At 42.3% G+C, this 26560-nt stretch overlaps 1 protein-coding gene across 4 annotated transcripts; it reads right to left on the reverse strand.

Moving 5' to 3' along the window:
* Positions 1 to 25886, reverse strand: rc3h2 (ring finger and CCCH-type domains 2). 4 transcript variants are annotated; one of them, XM_051072877.1, is made up of 21 exons: positions 21065 to 21800; positions 19399 to 19605; positions 18007 to 18329; positions 17769 to 17886; positions 16916 to 17149; positions 16177 to 16352; positions 14427 to 14627; positions 14183 to 14315; positions 12861 to 12979; positions 11549 to 11661; positions 10884 to 11204; positions 10205 to 10407; positions 9768 to 10078; positions 9537 to 9683; positions 7908 to 8045; positions 6453 to 6617; positions 6100 to 6349; positions 5504 to 5588; positions 4683 to 4890; positions 4351 to 4514; positions 1 to 4189 (listed from the first exon to the last, which is right to left on the reverse strand). In XM_051072877.1, exons 3-21 carry the CDS (start codon positions 18235 to 18237, stop codon positions 4042 to 4044), a joined length of 3465 nt encoding a protein of 1154 aa, XP_050928834.1. In that variant the 5' UTR covers positions 18238 to 18329; positions 19399 to 19605; positions 21065 to 21800; the 3' UTR covers positions 1 to 4041. The 4 variants fall into 4 exon arrangements, with proteins under 4 accessions (XP_050928834.1, XP_050928835.1, XP_018526003.1 ...); XM_051072878.1 differs by lacking the exons at positions 19399 to 19605; positions 21065 to 21800 and adding an exon at positions 25330 to 25886 and having other exon boundaries at positions 9768 to 10075; XM_018670487.2 differs by lacking the exons at positions 19399 to 19605; positions 21065 to 21800 and adding an exon at positions 25330 to 25886.
* Positions 25887 to 26560: the final 674 nt, after the last annotated feature.

Raw genomic sequence — 26560 nt, forward strand, 5'->3', positions numbered from 1 at the left:
TTATTTGTTTGTCGGTTTATTGTAGCATGCAATTTCATGTGCTAAAATCTTCCTTTTCATATAATTCCATCTCTCAGTGCAACACAGAAGCAGTACGCTGCTCGGCCAAGCTGTCTGTAAGTCAGTGTAATACAGGTGAACAAGCCAGAAAATGCACAGAAGAATCAATCAGTCAGTCAAACAACACTCAAACAGTATCATCAACCATTAATAGCACATAAATCATCATCACCATAGGTTAGACCTACTCCATTCCTGCATTACCGTACAGTTAAGTAAAAGGGAAACCTTTCACAATGTGATATTTCCAAGGAAATAAATGGAATACGTAACAGTATTATTCTTTACGGGGACATTTTAGATATGCTGTCTCTTAAGGATTTTATTTTCCTCATTCTGAAACATTACACAACTGCCCCAGTGATTTAAACATTTAAATATAGCTGATTATCACAGGTTGTATAAATGAGCATCTATACTATAAGTCCATCTAATGATGGTGCCAGACTGTATACAATGACGGATGTGTACCATCTCTTAATAGTTCATTTACATTTCAATCGAACAATAGATTCGCAAATAAAATGTCTAATACAGACATGAATAGTCAGAAAACATCAGTTCATCATATGTTTCACAATCAACAAACAGGCTTTTTTCCATTTAGTTAGAATGATGAGACACTTCCTTGTCTAATAAAAAATTTCAACAGTTTCAGCAAACTCTCAAATTCAAAAACAAAGAAGCAGACTTAGAGTATACTAAGAAGGAAAAATACCACAACAACAACCAAATGTGGTAATAACAATAATAGTAATAACAATATAATCTCTATCAAACAATAATTAATTTTCATGAGCAAACGAGTAAAATGCTGCAAGCAAACTTCAGCACTTGACGTGGCCACACAGTGGGCATGTGCAGAACTCTTACAGCGCTGGGTGTGTTGTATCACAACTACAGAATCATCAGTACTCCTCCGCCATCACAAGAGGGACTATATCACATGCATGAGGCAGGATGCAGAGGGAGGACAGAGGTGCTGGGGGTGAGGGAAAAGGGGGCAGGAGTGGTGGTGGTGGTGGTGGGGTGGCACTCCCTGGCAAGAGCACACCTGCTGGCAGTGATGGGGGGGGGGGGGGTTAATTAGTGCAGTGCAATTAGCCACTACTGCAGTGCTTGATAGACACTTTGAAGGGAACAGGGAGTATCACTTTGACATAAGTTCAATACTCACAATACTGTTTTTACATACAGTAGTGCCCAGCCCTTTCCCGTGAGAGCAAGAATAGCAAAGCCAATATTGATACTGAGAGGCAAAAGAAAACACTGGCAAAGTAAACACTGGCAGACAATATAATCAGCGTTTAACACTTTGACCCATTTATGCTTTGGGCGAAAGGATCAGTTGTCAAGTTGGCAAGTGAAATTCAGGTAAATACCTTCCACAGAATATTTAAAAATGAATATAGAAAAAGCCACAGTAGCTGAGCAACTTAAGTCTTCCCTGAGCGATTCAGACAGACAAGGATCTAGCCTCCTCTAATGGAACAAAGCAGAACTACAGGAGAAGTATCTCACTCCTCGATTTGACTGCAGCCTTTCCGTCCTCGCATAAGTGTACAGCAGAGGAATATGAAAAGCTATAGGAAAAAATTGCAGGGATTGATTGTACTGTACTGTACACGACATGGCACTTAACGTTACATGACTTCAAAGGTGAAGTTGTAAACAGATGCAGAGCGACAGTAGGTAGCTGAGGCTAATTTCATGACTTGGAGCAGCTAAAATCCCCACGCCGGCTCTTGCCTTTTGTCAGAAATGAACGCTACAACCCCCCACCCCACCCCAAAAAAAACAGAAGCATCACATCAAGTCACGCAGAATTGTTCAGTTTAGTTCACTTTCCCTACCCGCTTCTCTCAGCAGTTGAGTGAAAGATAAGACAGAAACCCCCAAAAGTCCACCATTTTCGCTGTTCAAAGTTTTAAATTGTGACTCAAAAACCTTTCCTCATGCGTACAGCCATTCTGCCATCCTCTAAAATGGGATTTAAGATATAACTTGAGGGGAAGGACATTGCTGCTTGCCTCTCATGAAGTTTTTTTTTTTTTTTGAAAGGATACAGTAGCTGAGGTGAGAGGAAATCAAAGAGGGAACTTGGAAGATTTAAAGATTAGTTAACCCTCATTTTCTCATTCTACACAAATCTCATAAGATTTAGAATAGGTGTAAACAAACTCAGTGGAGTCTCCATGACTTTAAATCCTGTATATATATATATATAAGATGGGTTAATGTTTCATTCTAAAGTCATTAAGACTAAACCACACATGACAAGATGCCTCATATATCTATAAAAGGGAGTGAGGCAAGGCTGGTCTGTATGGAAATCACCCATACTGCACAAAATTACAGTGAACTAGACTTTGGTGGATTACGGCGTTCTGATGACAGCGCATCTGACAGCTAGCAAACACAGAGAAACATCAGACAGGATGATCAGTTTCGTCTCAGCTGTGAATTAAAACATAACGAACAAAACGAGTAACAAAGATCCTGATACAAAAATACCCCGACGGACAACTTCACAGAAGTTAGCAATGCATAAAATAAAACAAACCAAAACTTTTTTTTTTTTTTTGAAATGTTAAACAAAGACATAACATGAAGAAACACAGGAAGTGGTGTCTCACTTTTGTAGGCTTGAAAAATCATGCACGACCTCTGGATGTTGTTTACACAGCACATGTAAATGTGACTGGACTGGAAAGCACAGAAAAAGTCACGGGCTTACAAAAATTTTGACTTCCAGTGTTCCGTTTCTGAAATAAGACAGGAGTCTGTTAAACATCACTGTGGAGCCCAATGTTTAGTTTTGTACAACACCAAGGAGAGGAAGGCCACAGTATTGCATGTGTGTGTATGAGAGAGCTTTGAGACTGTTCCTAACTTACAGTCAGCAGGATTAAATGCCAGTACCACTACAGGCACACAGAGATGAAACAATAGTTTTTGAGATTGACTGTGAGTTAACGTGGCTCGGAGATAATTAGCTCCATCTGCAGCTCAAAATACAATTTCTATCACTAAAAGAATTGCTTTGTATTCTTCAGTTACGCAGAAAGAAAATATATTATGGATGGAAAAAAAACAAACACATCTTTACTTTGTTCATCCCTCATGACCCTCTGTTATCAATGATCATTAACAAATTCAGTTTATGACTGTGTCATTGTGTCCTGTGATCTCATGACAACCAAGGGAATTTGAAGGTCAACATATAAAAGATCATATGACTCATAAAAGACAGAGGCTTGTTTCACTATCAGCATAGTGGAGGCCTGTTTTCAGCAGTTTTCTTATTTAATTGGAGGGCTGGGGTGCCCTACCCATTTTTGCTCTCAGCATTATTATGTCTGTTTCTTCATTTTTCTGGAAAATGTGCGATGCAGCAACACAACAAAGGCTATAAAAGAAACCAGTGGCCTTAACATGTACAGAGATAGAAAGAGATGAAAAATAACTCAGTTATCCATAATAATGCCAGGTTTGTTTGTATAGCTATATGGGGCTTGATTATAAACCAGTGCCTTGGTGAGGAAATCCTAACGTAAACTGAAAAAGTGGCACGACTGAAGAAATCTCACCTATTGTACTGCCACCTACTGAATGGGGTTTTGCTGTCTGGCAGACCACATGTCTGACCAGGGATTAAACTGCAAACATCATCAGCATCTACTGTAAGGGCAGACTGATCATGTACCTTACTAGGCATAAACGCTGATATCACTAAATTCTGTGTGAAGCTATACATTGGTGAAAATTACCACTTAGGAGGCAGGGCAGTGTGTTTTCTCTTTCCCCTTGCGGTGTGGCACAGCACAGACCGTTGACCCATATCTGTCAAGTTTTATTTAGGCATATGATTTACATATATGAAGGCTGGAATTAAATGGTATTCCCTTTAACCAGGATCTGGTTGTGGGCTAGCAGCTCAGCGCTAGCACGATACAGGTCGCTGCCTGACTTTGTGTCCCCTTAGCTTCCATTGAGTAGCATCTCTGTCCCAGGCGTTTCCGGACAACCCCGGGTGGAGGCGTCCCCCAGTCGAGAAGGTCCAGTCCGCAGCACCAGTTTGCCAACACCCAGGCCTCCTGAGACCAACCCTCCAGGAGACAGAGACTTCCTGGAAAACAGACAGAGAGGAAGGGAGGGGGGGAGAAAGCAAGGAGCGAGGGAGAAAAAATAAGACAAAGAATTAACTACTTTCACCAGCTCATCACATTAATATGCCAAGTCAAAAACAACCTAGACTGAAAGCAATCCTGTGAAACAGTGGTAATTCACCTGAAGGCCATCTTTTTCAACAGGTGAGCATCCATCTTTTCTGTTGAAGGACCCTCTGTTTGGGGGTGATCCTCTACAGGGGATGAGAGGAGGGGAGAGGAGCAGGGAGGTGGGAGGAGGTGGGAAGCATCCTGAGACTGTGGGGTAGCCAGGTCTAAAGACTCCTAGGGGGCAAAGATGAGAAAGAGGTTTGGTTGTACGTGAATGTATTACATTTATACTTCAGTAAAACATAAATCTTTAATCCAGATGTTCCAGTGTCTGACTTGGATAAATCCAGCTCCAGGCTTCAAAACTCTCCTCTGGTCTGATGACTACATAATCACACCAACCTGAGACTTGATCTCCTGGTGGTCTGAATCCTCCATGTCCAGAGCGCACAGTTCGAGCTCAATGTCCCGGTCTGGGTCTGACTCGCTCTCAGCCCGGTCCCGATCCTGGCTATAGGTGGTCTGATGGGCTTGCAGATCAGAAACCATTTTCTCTCCACTACTTATTGAAGTTCGACGGCCGTGCAGCTCCGATGCACAGAGCTGCTCACTAAAAACGCACACAGACACACAGACAACTATGGAATTGTTTTCTAGCTTTTAAAAAGAACAATGCAGCATATGTAAGAAAAGATTGAATGAGAGAAAGAGCACAGCCTTAGTTTCAATATCCCTGATATCAGTAAAAAAGAGGATAATGAGGGTAAAATAAAATAAATTAATGAATACAACATGGTTATAATGTCTTACATTATGTATTAATGGCCTGGTACTCAGACAAAATGAGGCACTACAACACTTCATGAATTACAAAAATGGTACTTAAAAAAGCATATCAGTATATTGAAAAATATTTTTAAAAAGTCCATTAGAGACATCAGTGCAGAGGGCTTTCCTGACTCCTTTTCCTGGCTGCCCAGTGGGTTTTTACCAACCAGCTATAGCAGCCTCTATTTTTAGCCTGACCACAGAGAGGAAATGACTGCTGCACAATGAGATGCGAGAGGGATGGGAGAGTAGGAGTGAGAGCAAATACGTTAAGAACAACCAGAAATGAGCTTCTATATGTGCCAGACAGTATTCGGTTATAGTTCAACAATAAGCAAAATCTGTAGAAGAATAAACTGTGTCAAACAGATTTAAGAAAATTAAATGTATGGTACCTTTCAAGGAAACTGGAGTGGCTGGAGGAGTCTGATCCTCTGGAGCTCCACCTGTAGTCACTCTGATCCAAATGGGGGTTGTAATCTGTGACAGAAAAACAGAGAAATATGTAAACGATGCTGACAAAGGAATCAAAGCAACATTACCGTTTTGATTTTAACTATATAGAAATATAGTGTGTATGTATGCTTAACAGATAAAGGACAGTAAAAATCTAAAACAAATACATGATGTTAACAGGATGAAATATACAAAGTTTATACAAACAGTTAAGAAGACTTTTAAAAATCATGAAATAAATGCAAGTAAAAACATTATTATGGTGAAAGATAAATAAAAAAAATGCAAAGACAACATGCCAGAGGCCAACACTGATAGCTAGGCTATAAAATTAATCTTTAGAAGTGACTTAAGAGATGATACTGACGTGATCTCCTCAGGCAGGTCAATCCAAAGTCTCATCAGAAAAAAGGGAAAAAACAAACTTATTTTACAACTTATTTCAAGGCACTTCTTTGCTCCCTTGTCTTCTTTCTCTCTCCTTGTGCCAGACTTCCTGTCTACTTTCTCCCACCTCTCCTTTCTCCCCCCTCACCTTTAAAGTTGATGGGCGTGGTGCTGGCACTGCTCTGGCAGGCTGTGGCTTGGACAGGGTCGGTGGTGTGGTAGCCCGTGCGCGACGCCCTGGATATGGCGCCCCACTTGGAGATAATGGGCCCCTCGCTGAAGGGAATGATCGGGTCCTCGTCCTTCAGGCGGCGGTAGTGATCCAGCGAATGCAGCCACCGCTTCCCGACGCTGCTGCCACCGACGCCTCCGCCTCCCCCTCCATTGCTGTCTAACTCCTGCAGGAGGCAAATGCGGACGCCGTAAGAAAGAGAGCACACACTGAAACAGACAGTGACAGTGAGGTGAGTAAGACCCTTGTGGGTGTGGGAAGAGTCTCACCGAGTGTTCAGAGCAGGAGTGAGCTGAAGTGTGTGTGAGCGTTTCAGGCTCAAAGGGGCTGAGGCAGGGGCCGATGGTACCGCAGGACCACGGGGAGTAGTGCGCTAAGCTTTCCTCGCCTCTGAACCTGCACCCCACGCATTGGCCTCCGCTGCTCTCTACGTGCTGAAAGACAATGAGACATTTTAATATGATGATGAAACACATCACTTTGAGAGACTTATTCGCCTTTCTCACTCTAGACTGACTGACTCTGCCCAAAGGTAACAGGGATTACAAGCATTTGTGGATTCTTCTTGACTTTAGGGGCACCTAAGAACAAAAGCTAGAACTTTTGACAATGCTGACTTTCAGTCAAGCGTTTGTTTTGAAGAGACAAAAAGAGAGATGAAGCAGTGTGTTGAGAAAGCAGCTGTTTGCAAATTGCTCCATCTACTTAATATTGATAACTAAACAGCGATAGCTGGGGTGGAACAATAGCTCAGTGGTTAGCGCTTTGTGTTAGAGCATCCTGGGTTTGAATCAACTGCAAAGTTAGGACCTCTCTGTGCAGAGGCTGTGTGTTCTCCCCACGACTACACTGGTTTCCTCCAGGAGCTCAGATTTTCTCCACAGTCCAGTGACATGCTGATCAGTTGAAGTGGAGACTCTAGGTTACCTGTGAGCATAAATATGAGCCTGTATGGTTGTCATGTGAGCTAGGATAGGCTCCAGCCCCACTACAACATAGGGTGTGAGTTTAAGGAAGGTTCATACGCCTCATACACACCAGCCTTGGCCCACTAATTTGGATTTATGCTGCAGTCTCTGCCAGTGCTGACATGCTGCCACTTTGCTGCCATCCCTGTGGCAAGCACGAGGCATCATTAAATAGAAATAGTCAGTCCTTTTTGCCCATGGTCTTGTTTGCTTATGCCTGTCATGCAGTGGCGTCAAAATTAAATCAGGACCAGTAAACAAACATTTAAAAAGTCAGTGCTGTTTCTTTAATAGGAGCATCATTTTAAAGTGGATATCTTCAGAAAAAAACATATCTGACGTGCTGTTAAACAAAGCTTTACTCAGCTGAAAGCCTGAGTCACTGCTTGTTAAAGTCTCTCCTCTCGCTTTCCCTTCTTCTCTCTCTCGCACACACACCCACACGCGCACACACGCTACAATTGTGCATTGCTATGATATCTTCCTCCACAGTTGCTAAGCAACTATCTCCCACTTAAATAGCATTGGACACAGTGGAAACGCGAGCTTTTGGAATGGGAATTAAATCCAACATATTTCAAAAATGGCAAAATACATAAGCAATTCATTACTCACAGTTTCAGGTGGCTGCAGGGAGTATTAATAAACTGGTCATGGTGGTATTTAAATTTGATTGTCATGGCTATAAAAATCTCTTCAAGATGCTGTGTGTGCTTGTGTGTGTTACATATGTTGTCTCTCGTGCTTGCTTTCTACCTCAGTTGCAAAATCGATGGTGAAGATGGGGGAGGACTGGGAAGGTCTGTTGGTGTTGTGATGATGGTGATGATGAGCCCACTGCTCCTGCTTCCTTCTGAACAGATCCTCGTAGCCCAGAGGAACACGACCGTAATCCTGACAAGGGAGTGTTGGAAAAGAGAGGAAAAGAGAGGAGGAGGAGAGGAGGAGAAACAAGAACAGATAATATGAGAAATATATAGCAAACATAATGATCTTAATAATTTATTTATAACATGTTAATTGACACTTCAGCAATGATGCCATTAGGTACCCTACACATTAGACACATAGCAGTCATAACATAAGTCAACTGACAGTTGCCATTCAGAATTAAATTAGACTGCCTGCAAAGACATTAATAATGCAGAACTTTGAGTTTTCAGCTGTATCTCAAAAGAATATCACAATTTGTATACAGTCTTCCTCCATTATTTCCCAAGTTTAGGTGCTCTGATTGCATTTCATGTTTAGTCTAGGTCTAGATTTTAAGGCAGACAGAGGGGTCTTTCTGAAGATAGGGGGTGGAAACAATAAAAACAGATGTACGATATACTGTAGTGCTATGCAACACAACAATCCTCGCACTTCAAGCTTATAATATCAGAGACGGTTCTGTGTAGTCCCCAGGACGACTTGCAACCGCTGCAGCGGAAGGTATTAGCTTTCACCCCTGCACAACAGAGAGATCTTTTTCTTGGAAGCTGGCTCACAGGTTTGCATGACAACTGAATGTTACAAAGGTTCAAGATAAGCTGTAAATATCTATAACTGACATTTTTATTATATTATATTATATTGTATTATATTATTTTATATTATATTACTGTACTTATTATTCTATGTGTTGACTGTGTCAGGTATGATAACTCTCCATCACATGTAATGTGGTGCACACACACAGCAACATTGTTGGTAAAATGTACTTCAGTATTGCGGTAGCCATACTGGTAACGCTATATGATGATGAGAGCAGAGCAGAGGGTGGGGGAGGCAGAGACATATTTGGGTGAGAAGTGGGAGGACTACAGAGGAGGCTGAAGCTACATACTGCAGCTCTGTAGCTGGCAGAGAAGGTAGAGGTGAGATGATATGTGGGTGTAAAAAGAGAAAGCGAAGGAAGGGAAATGCTGCTGAAAAGGATGCGGCAATAAATCTGTTCAGTGTAAGGCAGACCAGCATCAGTTAATACAGATGGCTTCACTGGATATACTGGATGCTACCCAAGAAATGTTTCATGACATCAAGAGAGGAAACACAGAAAGAAAATGTTTTTATTATTGCCCTTAGCTGAGAGCATTATTTTTTAATTATTGCATGGTTCAGCCATGCAATAACTAAAAAAGTGTATTATCTCTTTTATAGTATGCCCACTCATCAATAATTAAAATATATTGTGTTTTTAAAGCCTTACTCTCTTCAAATAGACACTGCTAATGTCAACGGTGCAATAAACGTCACTAAGACAAGTGGGAGAAGCTGTAGCCTATTAAAAGCCAGTTAGTACAGTTTTTATTCAAATGTGTCTGAATCAGTGATGCAGAAGCTAAAGCAGATGTGTGCAGTTATCAGAAAATAAATTCCTTCAGCCAGAATTATTTCACTTACCCTGTGTAGCCCTGCACGGTGTTCAGCTCCAGAGCAGTAGTTGCTATCTAGAGAGTTGAATCTCTCCCTGAGTGGAGGCTGGTAGACAGAGGAATGCAGCACCTCTGGGGGCAGTGAGTTACTCCTGGCATCCTCTCTGTGGTAAAGCTGTGACAGTAATTGTCATGGTTATCAATAAAGTTGCAAAATGATCAAACTATATAGCATCATGGTAGTTAATAGAAGGTTCACCTGAGGCCTCCATACTCTCCTGCTGTCATACAGGGGAGCATAAACCCCATGAGCAGGAGCCAGAGGCCCATACTGGGGCTGCCCCGGGTGGGCGTGGAAGGCGGGACCCATCCGATCTCTAGGCGGGTGCGGTGGGTACCCCGAGGAAGAGGAGGAAGGCGGGTGTGGCGTCTGAGGGTCACTGGGGTAGGAGGTCGGCGGAGGGCCGATGGAGGGTGGCAGGGAGGATTCTGGGACATTAGACGATCGGAGGAAGCGAGCCATGCAGGGTTTGTGCGGGGCGTGAAGGGTAGATGGGTAGTAAGAACCTGCTGGAGAGGAGAACAAATACGAGGAAAGAAGAAAGAGAGAAGAGAGGAGAAGAGAACATGCATCTGAATTTTGAAAAAGATAACAGTTTTTTTAAGTTCAAATTTTTATCTAAAAACTTGACTCACAGGTTGGCTGATAGTGGGCTGTGTCATAAGCGGAGTGGGGCTCCTGATAGTACAGCTCTGTCGCCTGCGAAGGATGTGGTGCTCGCAGCATGAACTGACCATGTTTGGGTACGGGAGCACTGCCATCACCCCGTCCAACTGTGGTCAAGGGAGACGATGCTGTGGAGTGACTGACTGGTGTCCTGGGAGGGGATATGGGCTTCCTAACAGAATAACAATATAAGGAGAAAGAATTAAAGAAGGCAGCTTTGGAAATACCTAAGGTCAGACCTTCCCAGCAGCACATAGATGAAGGACAATTTCTCTCCCAAGTCAAATGCAAATATCCAATGTGGCCAAATCCACACATCAGGTGATTTGACTACATTAATTCAAATGTAAATGAAAGAAAACCAGGTTTCAACACACCATAATAATCATGTGAAATGAATTTGTTGTTATATCTAACACTGAAAAACTAAACTACAATAAAAGTTTGGAACCATGCATACAAATACACATTTATATATTGATTATTTTTATATTGTGTATTTACCTGCATCATAGCTATTTATTTAAGCAAATCTGACTCCACATGAATAGTCATACTAAACTGGAAGCAATATTAGGCTGATCGCAGGGTTAGCCAGCAACAGAAGATGTACAGAAGATCATTAAATAGGCAGGGAAATAATCTTACTGTTCTGTTGACCCCGACGCAATTCTGTTGGCGCCAGATAGCACGCTGGACCCGTTAGCCCCACCGGATCCATTTGGCACCACTCGCTTCATTTCCTCTATCATGTCAGCCCCTCTGGAGATAAGTTGGGGGTGAGTGAGGCCAGGAACTCCCTCTGTCAGGGGAGCTGTGTTTTCCATTGTGCCTTTTAGCCCCTGCCCCACCCCAGCAGACACATCTGCGTGGATGCTGCCCTCCATGGTGAAGGTTTTACCCATAACCCCAGGTGCTAACGGAAACGCACGGCCCACGCTGCTGCTCTTCTTGTTCCTCAGTCTAAATCTGTAGAGAATATGGTGGGAAGGATTTGTACTGAATACAGAGTGTGTATACATGTATGTAGCCTTAGTATTGCAATATTATTGTCACAGAGGACCATAGTAATGTGATTAGATTAATACAATTTAATTAAAAAGGAGGTTAAGAGAGGCTGTGTGGCACCATAAAATACTAACAACATAAAATAACACAGTTGGACAAGCAGACTTATGTCTACCATTATATCTGTAACATTACATCTGTAATGGTAATTTTTTATGTAACTGTAAATGCAAATATGGATGACTGGAGTTCTGCTTTATCTTTACTGACATGGAAATAGAGTTGTTACATGAGGGCTCACTCACTTCTCCAGCTCGTCCTGTGTGTGTGCGAATGTACAGTTGGTTCCTCGGGGACAGCCACCCTGCTGACGCAGGTCGCGGCACATGCTGGTCTTATACTTGCTGTTGGCCTGAGGCTGCAAAACACACAGATACAATACCCATTTGAGAGCAAAATCATATTGATGCATCACCCCTGCTGCTCTCTCTAAGTACACAAGAATTGTACTGTTTTTTCCAGTGCAGCAGTGCCATGTGATATTTAGTCATATAATAAATATTGCAATGTTACTGAAAATAACAACTCTTATTTGGAAGTCAGAAGTTGTGGTTGTTTTCATGAAATAAAATTATCAATTAAAAGTGTCATCTCAAGTTGTTAGAGGAGAGTTGTGACTAATAAATTATATCCCAGGTGATTCAATTATTTTTTGCAGACTGTTACAACTTTTTACATTAGATGTTGAAAAGAAAAAATCTTAAAATTTCAAGACTATGGATGTCAAACAACTGTCAAAGACACTGTGCCATTAAAAAAGAATGACACCACAAGTCAAACCCCACAGACAGGGATGGACAGACCACTGCACCACTGCTGAAAGACATCATATACGTCACACAACACAACACACTCACAACCACCTTGGTGGTACATTCTTGATGGAAAACAAATGTTGTGTTTATGGCACGGCTGTCTTTCCAAACTGTTTGCCTCAAAAGTAAACATACAAAAATATTTTCTGGTTTACAGAGCTCAAAACACGAACCCCTGAACAAGTATCATGGCAACAGCCATCCTTGACCTCATTTTCTTACATGGAGAAAAGTTAAGAGATGCTAATCATATTTTTAAACATTTGATTAGGTGTGCGAGAATCTGAAAATACTAGATAGTAACAGCCTCTATTCACTCCACTATACTATATGCACTGTTAGAGACCAGTTTCAGTCTTCACAGATGCATTATCTGCAAATTGTTAACTTTAATGCTGTTGTGGCTGAGCACACAACCACTACTGCTAACCATAAACTGTTAGTGGCCAGAGACAACTTCATGTCCTTATAACTATCTTAGACGCCACAACAAGGAGGAACAACGTGTGCCGCTAGACCCTGATTCTTATCTTCCATGTTGATGGCTTTCCATATGGAGGGAGCAGCAGCACAACCCCTCCTCCCAGGATTGTCCCTCTTTACTATTCTGCACTTGTTCACAATGCAAATATTATGACTATGATCTCTGGCATTTCCTGCAGCCCATTTCTTGCATTGCTCTGGGGTTTACATTAAATAACACACATAACTATTACAATCTCATCCTATCACATCAGTGTACCTGTGGAGTGTCGTGGCTCTTCTTGCTGAAGTTCTGTATGAATTCCACAAGTCCGTGAACCACCAACTTCACAGCCAGCATCACACTCTCTAGCTCCTCCCACGATGGCGCCGGGGCATCTGCACACAGATCAACAATGACGTCTGTTTAGTAGAGCCTCTTACAGGAAACTCAGGTAGTGGATTCCACCAAAAACACTGAGAGAACTATAGAGATCATTGTGATTAAACACTCCCTTAACATTAACCCAGGGTGATACTCTCTGCCTGTCTTATTTTTTGAATGAGGACACCTCTGTCATGATTGACACTATTTATTATGCAACAACAAACAACAAATGACTCCAAAGAAAGATAAATGTGTATTTTTTGGGGGGGCTCTTTGCACTAATAAAGGCTAAAATACAACAGTCTGGAATGATTTTAGCAGCTTTGTGAGGCTACACTTTGCTTTGAGCTAAATGCTAAGGTCAGTATGCTAACACACTCACAATGACCATGCTAACACGCTGATGTTAAGCAGGTATAATGTTCACCATTTTAGTCTGGTATGTTAACATGCTCACATTTGCTAATTAGCACTACACATAAAATACAGCTGATGCTGATTGCCATTAGTTTTGCAGCTGTTTGGTCATAAACCAAAATATAGGCCAGATTAAAACCTTTACCTAACGACAGAGTTACACAAAAAGCTAGATGAAGTAAGGGGAGCTATTACAATTCATCCTGAGGGGAGCATGAATGCCTGCTCAAAATGTTGTGACAATTCATCCTATAGCTGTTGAGATATTTCATTCTGGACTACTCCACTGACATTACCTTCCTGGAGCCAAGCATTACTAAAAATGTAATGTAGTAGTGTACAATTGGGGCAACATCTGTGACTGACTATAGACGAATTATCTGTGTTAATGAACATAATACAACAATTCAAAATTTGGCAGAATAATATATAATTTGATTCTTTGATGCCAGAAGCTCTGGTTGCTTCATGACAATAAAATATAATCTTAAACAGGGAACCAAAATACACAATACACTTAAGAGCACCATAATATTTTAAAATTCAAACACCCTGTTTAGTCGCTATACTTTGATTAATAAATGCAACACACAAGCTGAATCAGTAGTTTTCATCTTCTGTTTTGTGCTTGTTAATCTCAATTTGATATGCAAGTGCCACAGCTTGCCTATTTTCTTCACATCTCAATCTCATTAATATTTGTGGAACTGGACAAACCGTTTCTTCAGAGGAAGTGTTAATCATTCAGAAACATTAGTATTCATTCAGTTGAATGCTGTTAAACAAAAGTGATGCACCTGGATTGTGGTCTATGTTGGCTAGCAGCTCTAGGTGTGGTCTAAGGCTTGTGAGGTTGGCTGGGTCTCCTGTCCTCTGCAGAACAATTGTGAGCTCCTGAACGCTCTTTGCAAACGACTCTGGAGACTGCAACTGGAGCAGAAGATAGAAGAGAAGAGTAAGTCTGTCCTCCAGAGGCTTGTTGCACTCACCATTTCAAATTTCAAAGTGAGTTATTAATACTCAATCCTGAAACTTGAGTACCTTGTCAATGATGGACTGCATATGTGACTTGTGGACCAGGTCTCCGTACAGCAGGGAAGACCACTGCTCAGGTGAGATCCGCAGGCCCGCCTCCATGGCGATGTGGACGATCTGGGCATCGTGTTCTCTCCTGAGAGCCTCGTATGTACGAAACTCTTCCTTCAGCTGCATCAGGGAGGAGTCCTCATCACGCTTAGTCACCTGCAGGGGAAGGAGAGGACAGACGATGCAGGGGGAGAGAATAAGAGAGAGGGTGAATTGAGAGACAGGAGAGTGCGAGAGAAGAGAAAGAAAGCAAGAAGAGAAATTTACTTCATCCCAAAGTTAAACTCTCTTAGACATACCGTATATATGACATATACGACACTTACAATTTAGTAAACTGCAGCTGATTTTACATTATGGCTTCTCACCTGGCATTTTTTAAAAATGTTTTTGAAGAAATCTAAGGAATCAATATGTTTACTTTCTCGTTACTGCATAATTTATGTTATCTGAGTTACAGAGATAAGTATTCATTGTATTTTGAATGCACAATGCAGATACAGAATATAAAAATTTATGTTGCATAACTCGTTCAGAGCAGTTTCATGTCTGTTTTTTGCCCTCAGGTACATTACAGTGTTTCCAGTGACACATTGCTGAGTAGCTAATTTTAGGGTGAATTATTCCTTAATTAAAAAAAGGCATTTTGGTTCGGGGGGTCTCAAATACAAAGAGTCTTGTGATTTCCCAACTAAACATAACAGAATTTACCTACCAGCCAGTTTATCTGCATGTGGTGCCTTCAGACTAACAAACTCAAATTCAGATCAGACAAAGGGATTCTCCCCTTCTCAGAATCTGCCCTATGAGTAATCATCATAAGACACCAGCACACTTACTACCTGCTATCGCTGACAAATCTAGCGAGTCCAACGGTCAAAACAACAATAGAACAGAATCGGATTTTATCGTTATTCAAGCTGCTCTTCGTTCTCTGGAAAAACTCGGTCAGGTTTTCCCTCTGTTCCTGCACTTTCATCTGTCTCTCTCTGTCTCTCTGTGCTATCTGTCTCTGTCCTGCAAGGCAGGGCAATAAGGGCAAATATAGACTGCTGTTACGTCATGAGCAGATAGCTGGCATTTCTGCCCTACCAGCGATGTCTGTCATCAGATAACAGGCACAGAAATACACACACACAAACAAAATATATCCACAGAGGCCTGTATCCTCGTTAAAGGTATGATTTTAAGGCAATATTAGAGATGTCAGACTGGGTCATATTGATTTGGAGACACAATCCACTGTTTGGGTTAAGTAGGGGCTTTCCAAAGCTCACTCAGACAGTTTGACTAATTGTAAGAAAATCTATGTTTTTGTTTATTCTAACTTGGTACTTAATTTCATGGAAAATATTACACTTAAGCTGACAGGAATGATAGTTTTGGAAAACACCTCAACAATCAATTACTATCAATCTGAAGCACCATCTCTGCTGTGAAGAAATATGTGCTGGTAAATGAGGATCTATTTAAACACCCTTCATTTAATCAGGTCATTTATTATGGCTTTGGTTCTTGGGGACAGCTCCAAACTGAGGTTCTTTTGTTCAGCTTGACATAGGCTTCATTCAAGGAGCTGTTAGCTTCCTAATTTCATAAATAGAGCCTTTAACAGTGCAGTTTGCTCACATATTTTTGTATGTGCACATACAGTATTTCCATGTAATCATGTGTGTGTGTATGTGAGTTCATCCATACACAGCACCTTGAAGCAGGAAGCCCTGTAGAGCAGCTGCACCACGTGGCCTATGCTGGTTTTCGAGGCCTGAGGGAACCGAGCCTCGAGCTTCTGGACCACAAACAAAACCAGCACCTTCCTGGACAGAGCCGAGCCGTCCTCCAGAGCCAGCAAAACCAGCTTCAGCGCATCTTCTTGCATAGCTGATGAGGAAGGGACAGAGCGAATGACAGCGAGAGGTGGTGGGAGGAAGCGAGAAAGACAAAAAGAGTAGAAGAAATAGGCGTGGGGAGAGAATGAAGAGAAAAATATTCAGCACAAACACGTTCAATCACAGGTGAGCTCAACACTCCAAACAATGCATATTTTAAATCTCTCCGCTGATCAAACAAAGGCTATTTGTAACACTTAGAACCAGGTGTCCTCAGACTTTTAAATGAACTCATTCTATTATCATGATGAGAAACAGTTTCCCAGTCAGAATCTGCCCTATGAGTAATCATCACAGGACACCGGGTACCAGCACCAGCAGTCTGTTTGATGAGGCAATTTAAACAATTCAAACTCCGAGAACTCAGAGTCCAGTCAACTGAATAAACTACCAGCCCTTTTAAATTCACAGTTCTGTTGTTTAACAGTCAAATTTAACAGTAAAATTTCATCTGTTACATTTATACATTTGACAAATCACATGCATTGCCTTGGCTCACAGATTCATGCATCCCACTAGAAACACAGCACCCCTATCACTGATGTGTGTGCTCACCAGGTCCCAGGAACTGGCATCCCCGCGCCCTCACCGCCGCCCAGAGGTTGGCAGAGAGCTGCTGGGGGTTCTGGTGCTGCAGGATGAGCTCGGTTACAGTCCGTTCCCCCAGCGACCGGCCTGCACGCACAGCCCGCACACGGCCCTCCTCCTCCACCAGCTGGCAGTTCACCAAGGTCACCAGCTTCCTCTGCATGGGCCGACTAAGCACGCTCGGACTCAGGGTCGCCACACCTGCAGTGGGTGACACCTCTGTGGTAAGACAGTGTGTCTGTGGAGCCTCACTGCAGTGAGAGCATTTACTTTAGTTATCAGTCAGCAACGAAAACATTGAAACTTTATCCTTCGACCCAAAAAGACCAGTGTGGCTTCAAGCCTATGCCTGTTACAACCAGCTATGTAGGTGGATTTAATGGTCTCTTTTTGGAAAGAATGAGCCTTAAAGCTTCACCTTACCTCCCACCAAATTCTCCCTTTTTGTCATTCATGCTTTTTATGGAACCAGACATGATGAAGTCTGAACTGTCCAAATGATGTTAGTAGCCAAAAATGACGAATGCTACCATAGCACCGTCACCAAGAATTGGCCACTCAAAGAACCAGAACTACCCGTCACTTTCAGTAAGGTAAATCTTTCTTATCTGTTTATGAAGAGAGATGATTTTTCCCTCAGTACCATAAAAGTACAGAAGCTTTCAGGCGTCATCCGAAGTGTGATGAGCATGACTGCCAAGTTACACAGGCAGCTCAACTGCAGCCCCCACACACTGAATGCGAAGAGCTTAATTTGCTTACACAAATGTCCACAGATCTCAAATTCTTATGTGCACAAACACACACATGCAAGCATCACCTTTTGTTCCGCTGATAGGTTTTAAGTAGAGAGCCAGCTCTTCTACACACACCCTGCAGACCTCATAGTGTGCCACCTCTGCTGCACTGCTCAGGCTCACCTGCTGCAGATTTGGGACCTAGGAGGCACACACCATAGCATACACAATACATTAACACATGAAAAGAGGGAAAAATTGTGAGTTTGCACTCACTTGCGATAGTTTCATACAAACGTGCCTTCATCCTTCTGGACTCACCTGAGCTCCAACCAGCTGCAGCAGGGCGCAGTTGACCGGCAGCAGATCGATGTCCGTGCTGATCGGCGTCTGGTCGAAGGGGCAGGCTTTGCGGTGCAGTTTGTGTAGGCAGGTCTTACACACCGTGTGGGAGCAGCCCAGGCTGATGGGCTGGTGGCCGCTGCTGTCAAACTCATTGTAGCAGATGGGACAGGACAGGAACTCTGTCCACTGGGCTGCCTGCACTGGCATCCTGCCACCACAACACCGAAGGAGGCGTCGCCCAGCTCAGGGGGAATGCATGTCAACGAGCCCCGACAACAGCTCCTGCTTGCCGACGGTGACTGTGAGGGACAGGACATAGTAATTCACTTGTCAAAAGTTTCCTATGAAGCCCCCATAATTGGATGCAAATAATGAATGAATATAGTAAAACATAATATATAAAATATGTTTTCATGGGATAATTCTAATTGTTGAAAATACTTAAAATGTCAAAATAGCTGCTTTTAACTACATTATAATTTGTCATAAACAATTATGTTTATATTCACTTGCCTGGGGTTAGAGTTAACTGACTAGTTGTTTGTGCACAAATAAGCACAATAAGTGCTGCAGATAAACCACCAATTGGCATAACTCAGTTCATTAAGGATCATCTTACTATGCATATAAATACAATATCATAACCTCAACAACATAGCAACACCATAAATGAAAAGCATTACACTACATTTGTACTTTGGAACAGACAAAGACACAGTATGTTGCACTAACAGGTGTGCACAGTGTCCAGCAGCTGAAGGAGCAGCATTAATATTATCACTCTTTTGAGCTCTATCAAGTGCAATAAGCGTTTTGCTAAGTACACAGGAAGTCTTCAGTCTCTCTCGTCATAAAAGTTATAAATCTCTTTAATCTAATGTGGGTAACAAAAGTGCTCTCTATCTCTCTCTATCTCTCTCTATCTCTCTCTATCTCTCTCAGAAGTAGTTGCCAAAATCTCAGCCCATATTAAAGCCCTTGCTGTGAACACAGTTTGTACTGTATTATGTCCAAGTCTGCATTTAACTAATTCCATTATAAACATGGACGGGAAATTATTGTTATACATCATAAAATATATATGTTCTGTAAAATCCAGACCATTGGAGAATTAGTGTTGCTATAACTTACAATTTGGACACTGTTTTTGACCAGCTGGTTCTAGCCTCCAAACTTCATCTAGCCAATAAAACACACAATAACAGGAAGAAGAAAAACTAAAAAAAAAAAAAAACACTTTAGTTCATGTCAAATAAATCTAAGTAAGACAACAATGTGAGAACAGCTTTGTCTTCTAAATCAAAACATTGTTCGACACAGTGACAAAAGGTAAAAGATGATTTAAGAACAGTGGTGAAAACAAATTACCTCTCAGAGAACCCAAAAATAAAAGTCCAAGAAGGAGCATTAATTTGAGAGAAAAGATCCGTCATGCAGAACCCTCTTGGCTTCCACTTTGCTCTTCAAAATATATCTACTCCTTCTTCTGTCTAATGAGGGCTGAGCTCATGTTGAATCATCATAACACTGCATGAGCAAATCACCGTGCAGAGTGCTGATTAGCACAGACAGCATCTGCAGGTTAAGACAGATGAGACTCAATGATACCAACATCCGGTTTCAAGGAAAGTTTGTAGGTTCAAGTCTTTGTTTACAACTGTCTCTCATTCAGTTTTCTTGCACAGTTTGCAAAACTATATTGACTTGGTCACAATGTTACTATACATGATACATTAATTCACATAAATTATTCATATTTTGATAGGAATGTCAACACTGTTGTGTTTTAGTATAGTGTGTCAGAAATTGCAATACACCTGAAATTTACTTTGCCAAAAGCAGGTTTTAATGGTTAGTAAAAATGAGTATGATAACAGTGGAGCCAGTGACTGACAGAACCGGGGCACGGCTATGGTACATGGGAGAGGTTACCGTCATCAGATCTAAAACAGCTCCCTTACTAACTGACAGCTTTGCCTGTTTAGATCTGCAGCATGTGTGAAGAATAAGACAATAACAACATATCACAGGAGTTCTGTGTTGATTTATGCCTTAGTTTGCACTTTCACAATTCTAGTGAATTCTAGTCAGGCTTACTCAAATATTCCACTTTGTACATTTTTTTGAAAACAATTCATACCAGGAAATGTGCTTTCTCTTACATAACAGTACAGTATGATAGGGTATTTTGCTGCTCTTTCTGTGACCTCTTTCTGTATCATCCCTTTTACCAAAAGCAAAAATCTTACATGAATATATGCAAACATTTTTTTTAAATCCCCATCATCCTTTTGACTCAATTACGCGAAGTGTTTTGGACACAGGGTGCAGACAGCCAGCACCTGTTGTTTTAGAATCTGCTGCATCTGTTGGAACTGCTCACCAAAAATAACAGCTGCAACCCTCACAGAGCAGGTTCCATAAAAAACGCCTGAAAATGCTCTATTCAAATGGGTTTAGATATACAGCAAAATATTCCACACACACATACACACAGAGAGAGAAAGGCCCAAGTAAAAGGAGAGAATAAAGGAGATTAGAGAGGACAAAGCACATCAGTTATCTGACTATACCGGTTTTAAAAACATGTTGCAATCAGTGTGTGAGATTATGAGACTTTCTGCGGCCGTTTCTCGACAGCATGTGCACAGAACTCGATTTATTTACAAGAATATGTATATTTATTTACCTATAAACACCGCAGTGTGTGCCCATGAGACGACCATATTACACGTATGGAAAGATGCCAACCGAAAATAAAGACTCCCCAATTTTTCTGGGAATTGTCTGAGCTTGAACAACAAGTTTTTTAGGAAAAAATAACCGTGTGTGTTTATAATATGAACATGCAAGCTGAGGAAGTCCCGTGAACAGAAAGAGGAACTGTGGACATTACGCACGAGTTGTACGCCGCATTAAAACTACAAATATGACCAGGGTGTCGTCACAAAATGTATTCTAATGACTACCGTATCATTTATATACAAATATATATCTATGGCGACGTGCCAATTATCATACCAGTCATACGCACCTTCCAAACTGCCCGCAGCGCGCGGCGCCCGCGTTGCCTCCCTGGCCGCGTGGACAGCTCCGCTCTGTCCTCGCGGCTCATATTTCCTTCCGCGAGGAGCCCAAATATAACACCGATTACCGCTATAGTAGCCACAAAGTGCTGAAGCACCGCGCGGGGAAGAGTGTCGAGGGGGGCAAAGTTTGGAAACAAACGAGGTGGGGAGTTTTATCTCAGCGCGTGAGCCTGGATAAAACTCCCTTTTCTCTTGTGTGCTTGCAGATCGGGGGAGTGGTGCAAACTCTGGGGGCAACTGTTAGCTGTGATTCACTGGCTGTAGTCACGTTGACAGCCACCTGTTCCCGCTCTGAGCAACTGCTACATCCTGTTTAACAGAGAGTCCCTGGCAGAATACAAGCCTTGACCTTAGCTCGTGCACTGTCCCTGTCTGCTCTATATGTGCACTGATGCACTTACACCTATTCACTGCAATACCACAGCTACATTAATAATGGTGCATTAATACCTCTCATCATATGGGGAGTGCAAAATATGATGTACACAAGACTTGCATTGCTTGCATGAATGGATCACTACTCGTGCATGCAAGCATGCAACACGCACCAAGCACACATGAACCCCCCACCCCCACCGTCATGAATAAGTCTAGTCTTGTGACAGGGAGAGGTGGGTGTGTTGTATTATTACAGCAGATCTCAACTTCCTCATCAGGCTCCTCTCCCTCGCTTATTATATTAAAATGAGGAAATCGACCTATGAGGCTCCGTTTTCATTCTTTCAGACTTGTTTGTGCCTGCAGTTTACCTAGAGTGCATTTCTCAGTGCTTTGAAGTGAAGGAAAAACTTTGAGGACGTGCCATCTTACACACACCCCAGAAGCAAGACACAGCGACATCCATTTTTAAGAGCGAAATATCCCTCAAAATTGTTGAAAGAAGGCTTTGTGGACCTAAGCAGTGATTTGCTGTACTGGCCTGTTGAGCCACCCACTCTACTGAGCGGAGGATGAGAAGTACATTGTGTCTTTACAGCCAACAGTTGGCGAGCCATCATCTGGCTCGGGACAGTGAGTCCTCACTTGGCCCCCTCTGTGTGTGGGGGAGGGCATCTGGAGTTTCCTTTGGCATGTCTCAGACAGAAAGAGAAAGAAAGAGACTGTTTTTAAAGTGTTTCTCAGAACTTTTAAGTAAGAATTGTTTTTAACATTTTGTCCTATCCTCAGTTTTCAAGGGACTTTATGTTAGGACTCAGGTTTATGGTGAGTGTGATTGGGCTTAAAATTAGGTTACCCTATAAGGGTAAAGGTTGATGTTCTCACATTGCCAGATCTGCTCACCATGTGTGAGCAGTGCCAGCAAAAAGAGAAAGGTCAGGTGGGGGGAAAAAAGGTAGAATTATTATGGTACAGCTGTAAAAAAAAAAAAAAGAAATATGCTGCTTTGACACAATGCTTTAAACCAAGCATTGGTCCATGTAAAAAGCATAACAGCTCTAACATGGCTTCAGTATTGTGCACAATTGATGTTTTTGCCACAGTGTTCAGCCATTAGCATGTAGCTCGCTGGCTTGAGTCCTTGTCATGGATGTTTCCCATAGAAACAGGGACACTGAACTGAAAGCAGCGAGGCAACTGAAAGGGAGCATGGAAGGAAGCGGAATAAACAGTCGGCCGATGGGAGGCTTATCAAAGCCGCACACACCCACTAAACATGAAAGGTTAGGTTATAGTTGGAGTAAGAGCTAAGGTTAGGCATGTGGTTATTATGACCTCCTCTCACCTAATGCATTGTGTGTGTGTGTGTGTGTGTGTGTGTGTGTGTGTGTGCCGCTTTCTCTGTGCATCCTTAGAGTCACTGGTTTCTGATTGTGCTGTGCCATGACATTTAACTGCCACTTTGTGACTCCTACTTGAGTATTTCTGTAGGCTCAGTAGAGTGAAGTGGCACAGTTACCTCTATTGTACCCCAGCATCTGTAGAGAAAAACATCAGGGACAGCACTGCCACATGAATCTGTGTGTAAAGGCGGCAACTAATGGGCCTGTGTTAGGTGGGAAGTAAAACAAAGTAAAACTCATCCTCTCTTTGTTACTCCATGTTTCCTGCCAATTTCAGCAAGCAAGAAAATATCTGGGGGAAAATATCTGGTTGAACTGGCCTTGCATCATCAAATGGATGAACGCTTGTGCTCATATCACCCCCAAGTACTTCTCTGCTACACACGAACACACAGAGGTAAACACAAAAAGAGATGATAAATGGATGCATGGACTTACACGCTATGCACACACACTCACACTCAACCACCCCAGAGCATGAGTTAATCCTGATGGAGGAATGCAAAGTAATTCGAGGACTCCCGGCTCCTTCTCGCCGTTGACGAGACCCCAGAATTAGAACATTCCATGCAGCAAGTGTGTGTATGTGACTGAGTGAGCGTCAGAATAAGCACGTGTGTGATGTGACTGGTTGGTAGTTTTACCGTGCACACACATGAAATCAGGATAACTCACAAAAACGTGTCAACAACTGAGTCACTATTACTCAAGAAATTCATCTGAGCAAAACAATGAACACAGTAATTACTCCTTTCTCTTTCGGCAGTTTGAGAGTACGTCACTACTGTAGTTTACTCAATTTATGAATTTGCGCACACGCACACACGCACGCGCACATTGTTTTAATGGGCCAGTTTTGTTTTTTAAAACTGCTTGCTTCACTTTCAGAAACGTGATAATGACCTTTAAAATTCTTCCCCAAACGTGTCTCACAAATCCCACGCAGCCCTCAACAACAAGAACTACAACCATAATTTTACCATAAACCCAACTGTACGGCGTACAGCACGGCCTTCTGGGACCAGAGTAGTGGGTAAAGCACAAGACTGAAACTTCACACCCACCACAGTTTAAAGTCAAGCAAACATATATTGTGCCTGAGTTCTAACATACATTTATACTGACAACAAAAGTGAAACAAATTAAATCAGACTGTATTTGTATGGACAAAAACTGTAAACTTCCTATTTCTGTTCATTTAGGAAGCTGAACTTCTCAGCTGCAAAGTGAAAACAATGCCTGTCACCACAGCAAGCACATGAATGATGAAGAGAAAGTTCAACTTTAACACTGAGATCTGACGATGCTTGTTAAACCTTCTGAAACGGGCACACAAACAGCAGTTAACAGCACTCTGGCAAGTGGAGGTAACAAAGCACTATTTGCACAAACATTCTGCAATGAAAAAAATCACATAAACACACATCATTTTGAACTGTGGTTTTGTGCGGCAACGGGGTGACAGAGTGGGTAGTTTTCCTGTGATATCCTGAATGTGTTGTTCCATTATTCATTACAGGGTCACTACAGTTGTTTCACCAGATGTCCTCACTTGTTTTTGACTGTACAGTAGGGGTATGTGGGTCTGTGTGATTATTTATTCATTATGCATGTCTTCGCAGTGTGTGTGCGGGTAGTGTCTGGATGGGGAGGCAGGGAGGGCAAACATACAGCTTGGAAGCTGCTGTATCATACAGCATATACAGTAAAAGGCCTACTTTATTACGCCTGTGAGATGTGTCTGCAGTAACAGGAGCCGTGCAATCTCAGTGAACCATCAGTTTTCTTACAGCCTTGGATAATATTGTCAGAATATCGGGTTGCTTCCAGTTGCAAATCAGCAGGTTATAAAGTGACCACCAACATGACTGGGCTGCTGCATGCTTAAACTTTATGATGACAGTGCTGCATTTCAAGCTGTGAGGGCTACAGTAAATAATATGCAACACCTGAGCTTCAAATCACTTTGACTCATGTTCCTCTATAAATTTCACATATGCACAAATTCCTATCACCATGCCAGGGACCCAGCACCAACCAGTCTCCACCACCATTATAGCAGTGACAGCTACAGTTTCATGTTGCATTTAAACCATGCAATGAGTGCCTCAACTCTTTCTAGAAAACCCTGGTTTGCATTCGCAGCAGAATATAAGCTACGGGGCCCATAATTCCATTACAACCTGCCCTCTTCTACTCCATCAGCACCAGTTGCAGAATTTGGTGATGAGCTGGTAGCCGAATTGTTCCAGGTCTGATGATAGAATTTCTGAGATGTGTAGCTGCTAAACTAGCAATGGTTTTCGGCTGAGAGAAAACAAAAATAAGTAAACGGCCTTAAAATTTCAAAGGCTTTTACACACGTCAAACAAAAATCACAATTAGAGGAGCAGGAGAAAGTAGCGCGCACCTCTGGATAAGTCACTTACCTCACGCGCTACACCAGAGCAGCAGAATAAACATGTTCATAGACATCCACGGGAGCGCATCAAAATAATAACAATACAAAAAAAATCTTCATCAGATGCAAAATAAGCGCAGCAGCCAGCCCGGAGAGACAAATCTTGACGCGAGAGCGATATGGCACAGCATTTCAGAGCATTACACGCACACACACACAGGTCCCTTGGTCCAATTTTAATCCTGTGCCCCCCTTTTCCGACGGTACGTGACAGACACGTTCGCTCAGGTACAGTGAGCCACACACCCTCGGCTTGGCAAACCGGGGCTGAGAGGAGATGGTTGTATCGCTCCGCCGGTGATGGTGCCTGAACTGCGCCTCAGACTCACCGCCGGGCTACACGGGCGGAGAGCTGCTGCTGCTGCACGGCGGCTACGCATCATGCATACTCCGGCCCGGAGACACTGTTTTCTTAACCCTCCGACGGTTCGACATAACAAACGCCTGTGCGTGAACTGTCAAGAGGAGAGGCGTGTATGTATGTGTGTGTATTGGAGGGGGGGGGGCACTATTTTAACGTTGTGAGCAAGGATAAAAAGATGTAAAGGGGCAAGCCGGAACAAGCCGCTTTTCGAGGCGTGGGCTGTCTGGTTTTAAAGGAACAGACCGAAAGAGAGAGAGAGAGAGAGAGAGAGAGAGAGAGAGAGAGAGGAGAGAGAGAGAGAGAGGATGCGCCTCGACAAGTGCGCCTGTAAAGAGGAAGTTCTCACACACACACACACACACACGCATACAAACACATGTAGTTCCCGCTCGCTGTATTTCAGCTTCGCGTTTAGAGAAGTGACTTCCCATGTCTGTTTACTTTCCCACAATGTAACCGTAAATATACATGTTTGATTAGCTCAAACACTTCAGAGAGGCTTGAATGACACACAAAAGACATTCTGTATACAGTTATCTTCAGTTATAATTATTAGACTACTACAGCATTTAAAATAACTGAATATTTAAAAATGTTTTTATGTAAATATATTATTACATAAAATAAATAATCCACTTATTTTATTTTTATGGCTGTTCACCCAGTAACACTCATTTGCCAGAGCTTGTAGTGGCTCAATAAAACAATGGACTATGTTGACTAGCTTACTAAGGTTGTAATCCTATTAGTTGGATAGGTTCATCCTGTCCATTATAATGGACTTAGCCTGGCATCTCCATAGCATTTAACTGACTCGTTGACCATGTGGCTTTAC

Source organism: Lates calcarifer, linkage group LG9, assembly GCF_001640805.2.
Source record: "Lates calcarifer isolate ASB-BC8 linkage group LG9, TLL_Latcal_v3, whole genome shotgun sequence".
In the NCBI taxonomy this organism is placed as follows: Eukaryota; Metazoa; Chordata; class Actinopteri; family Centropomidae; genus Lates; species Lates calcarifer.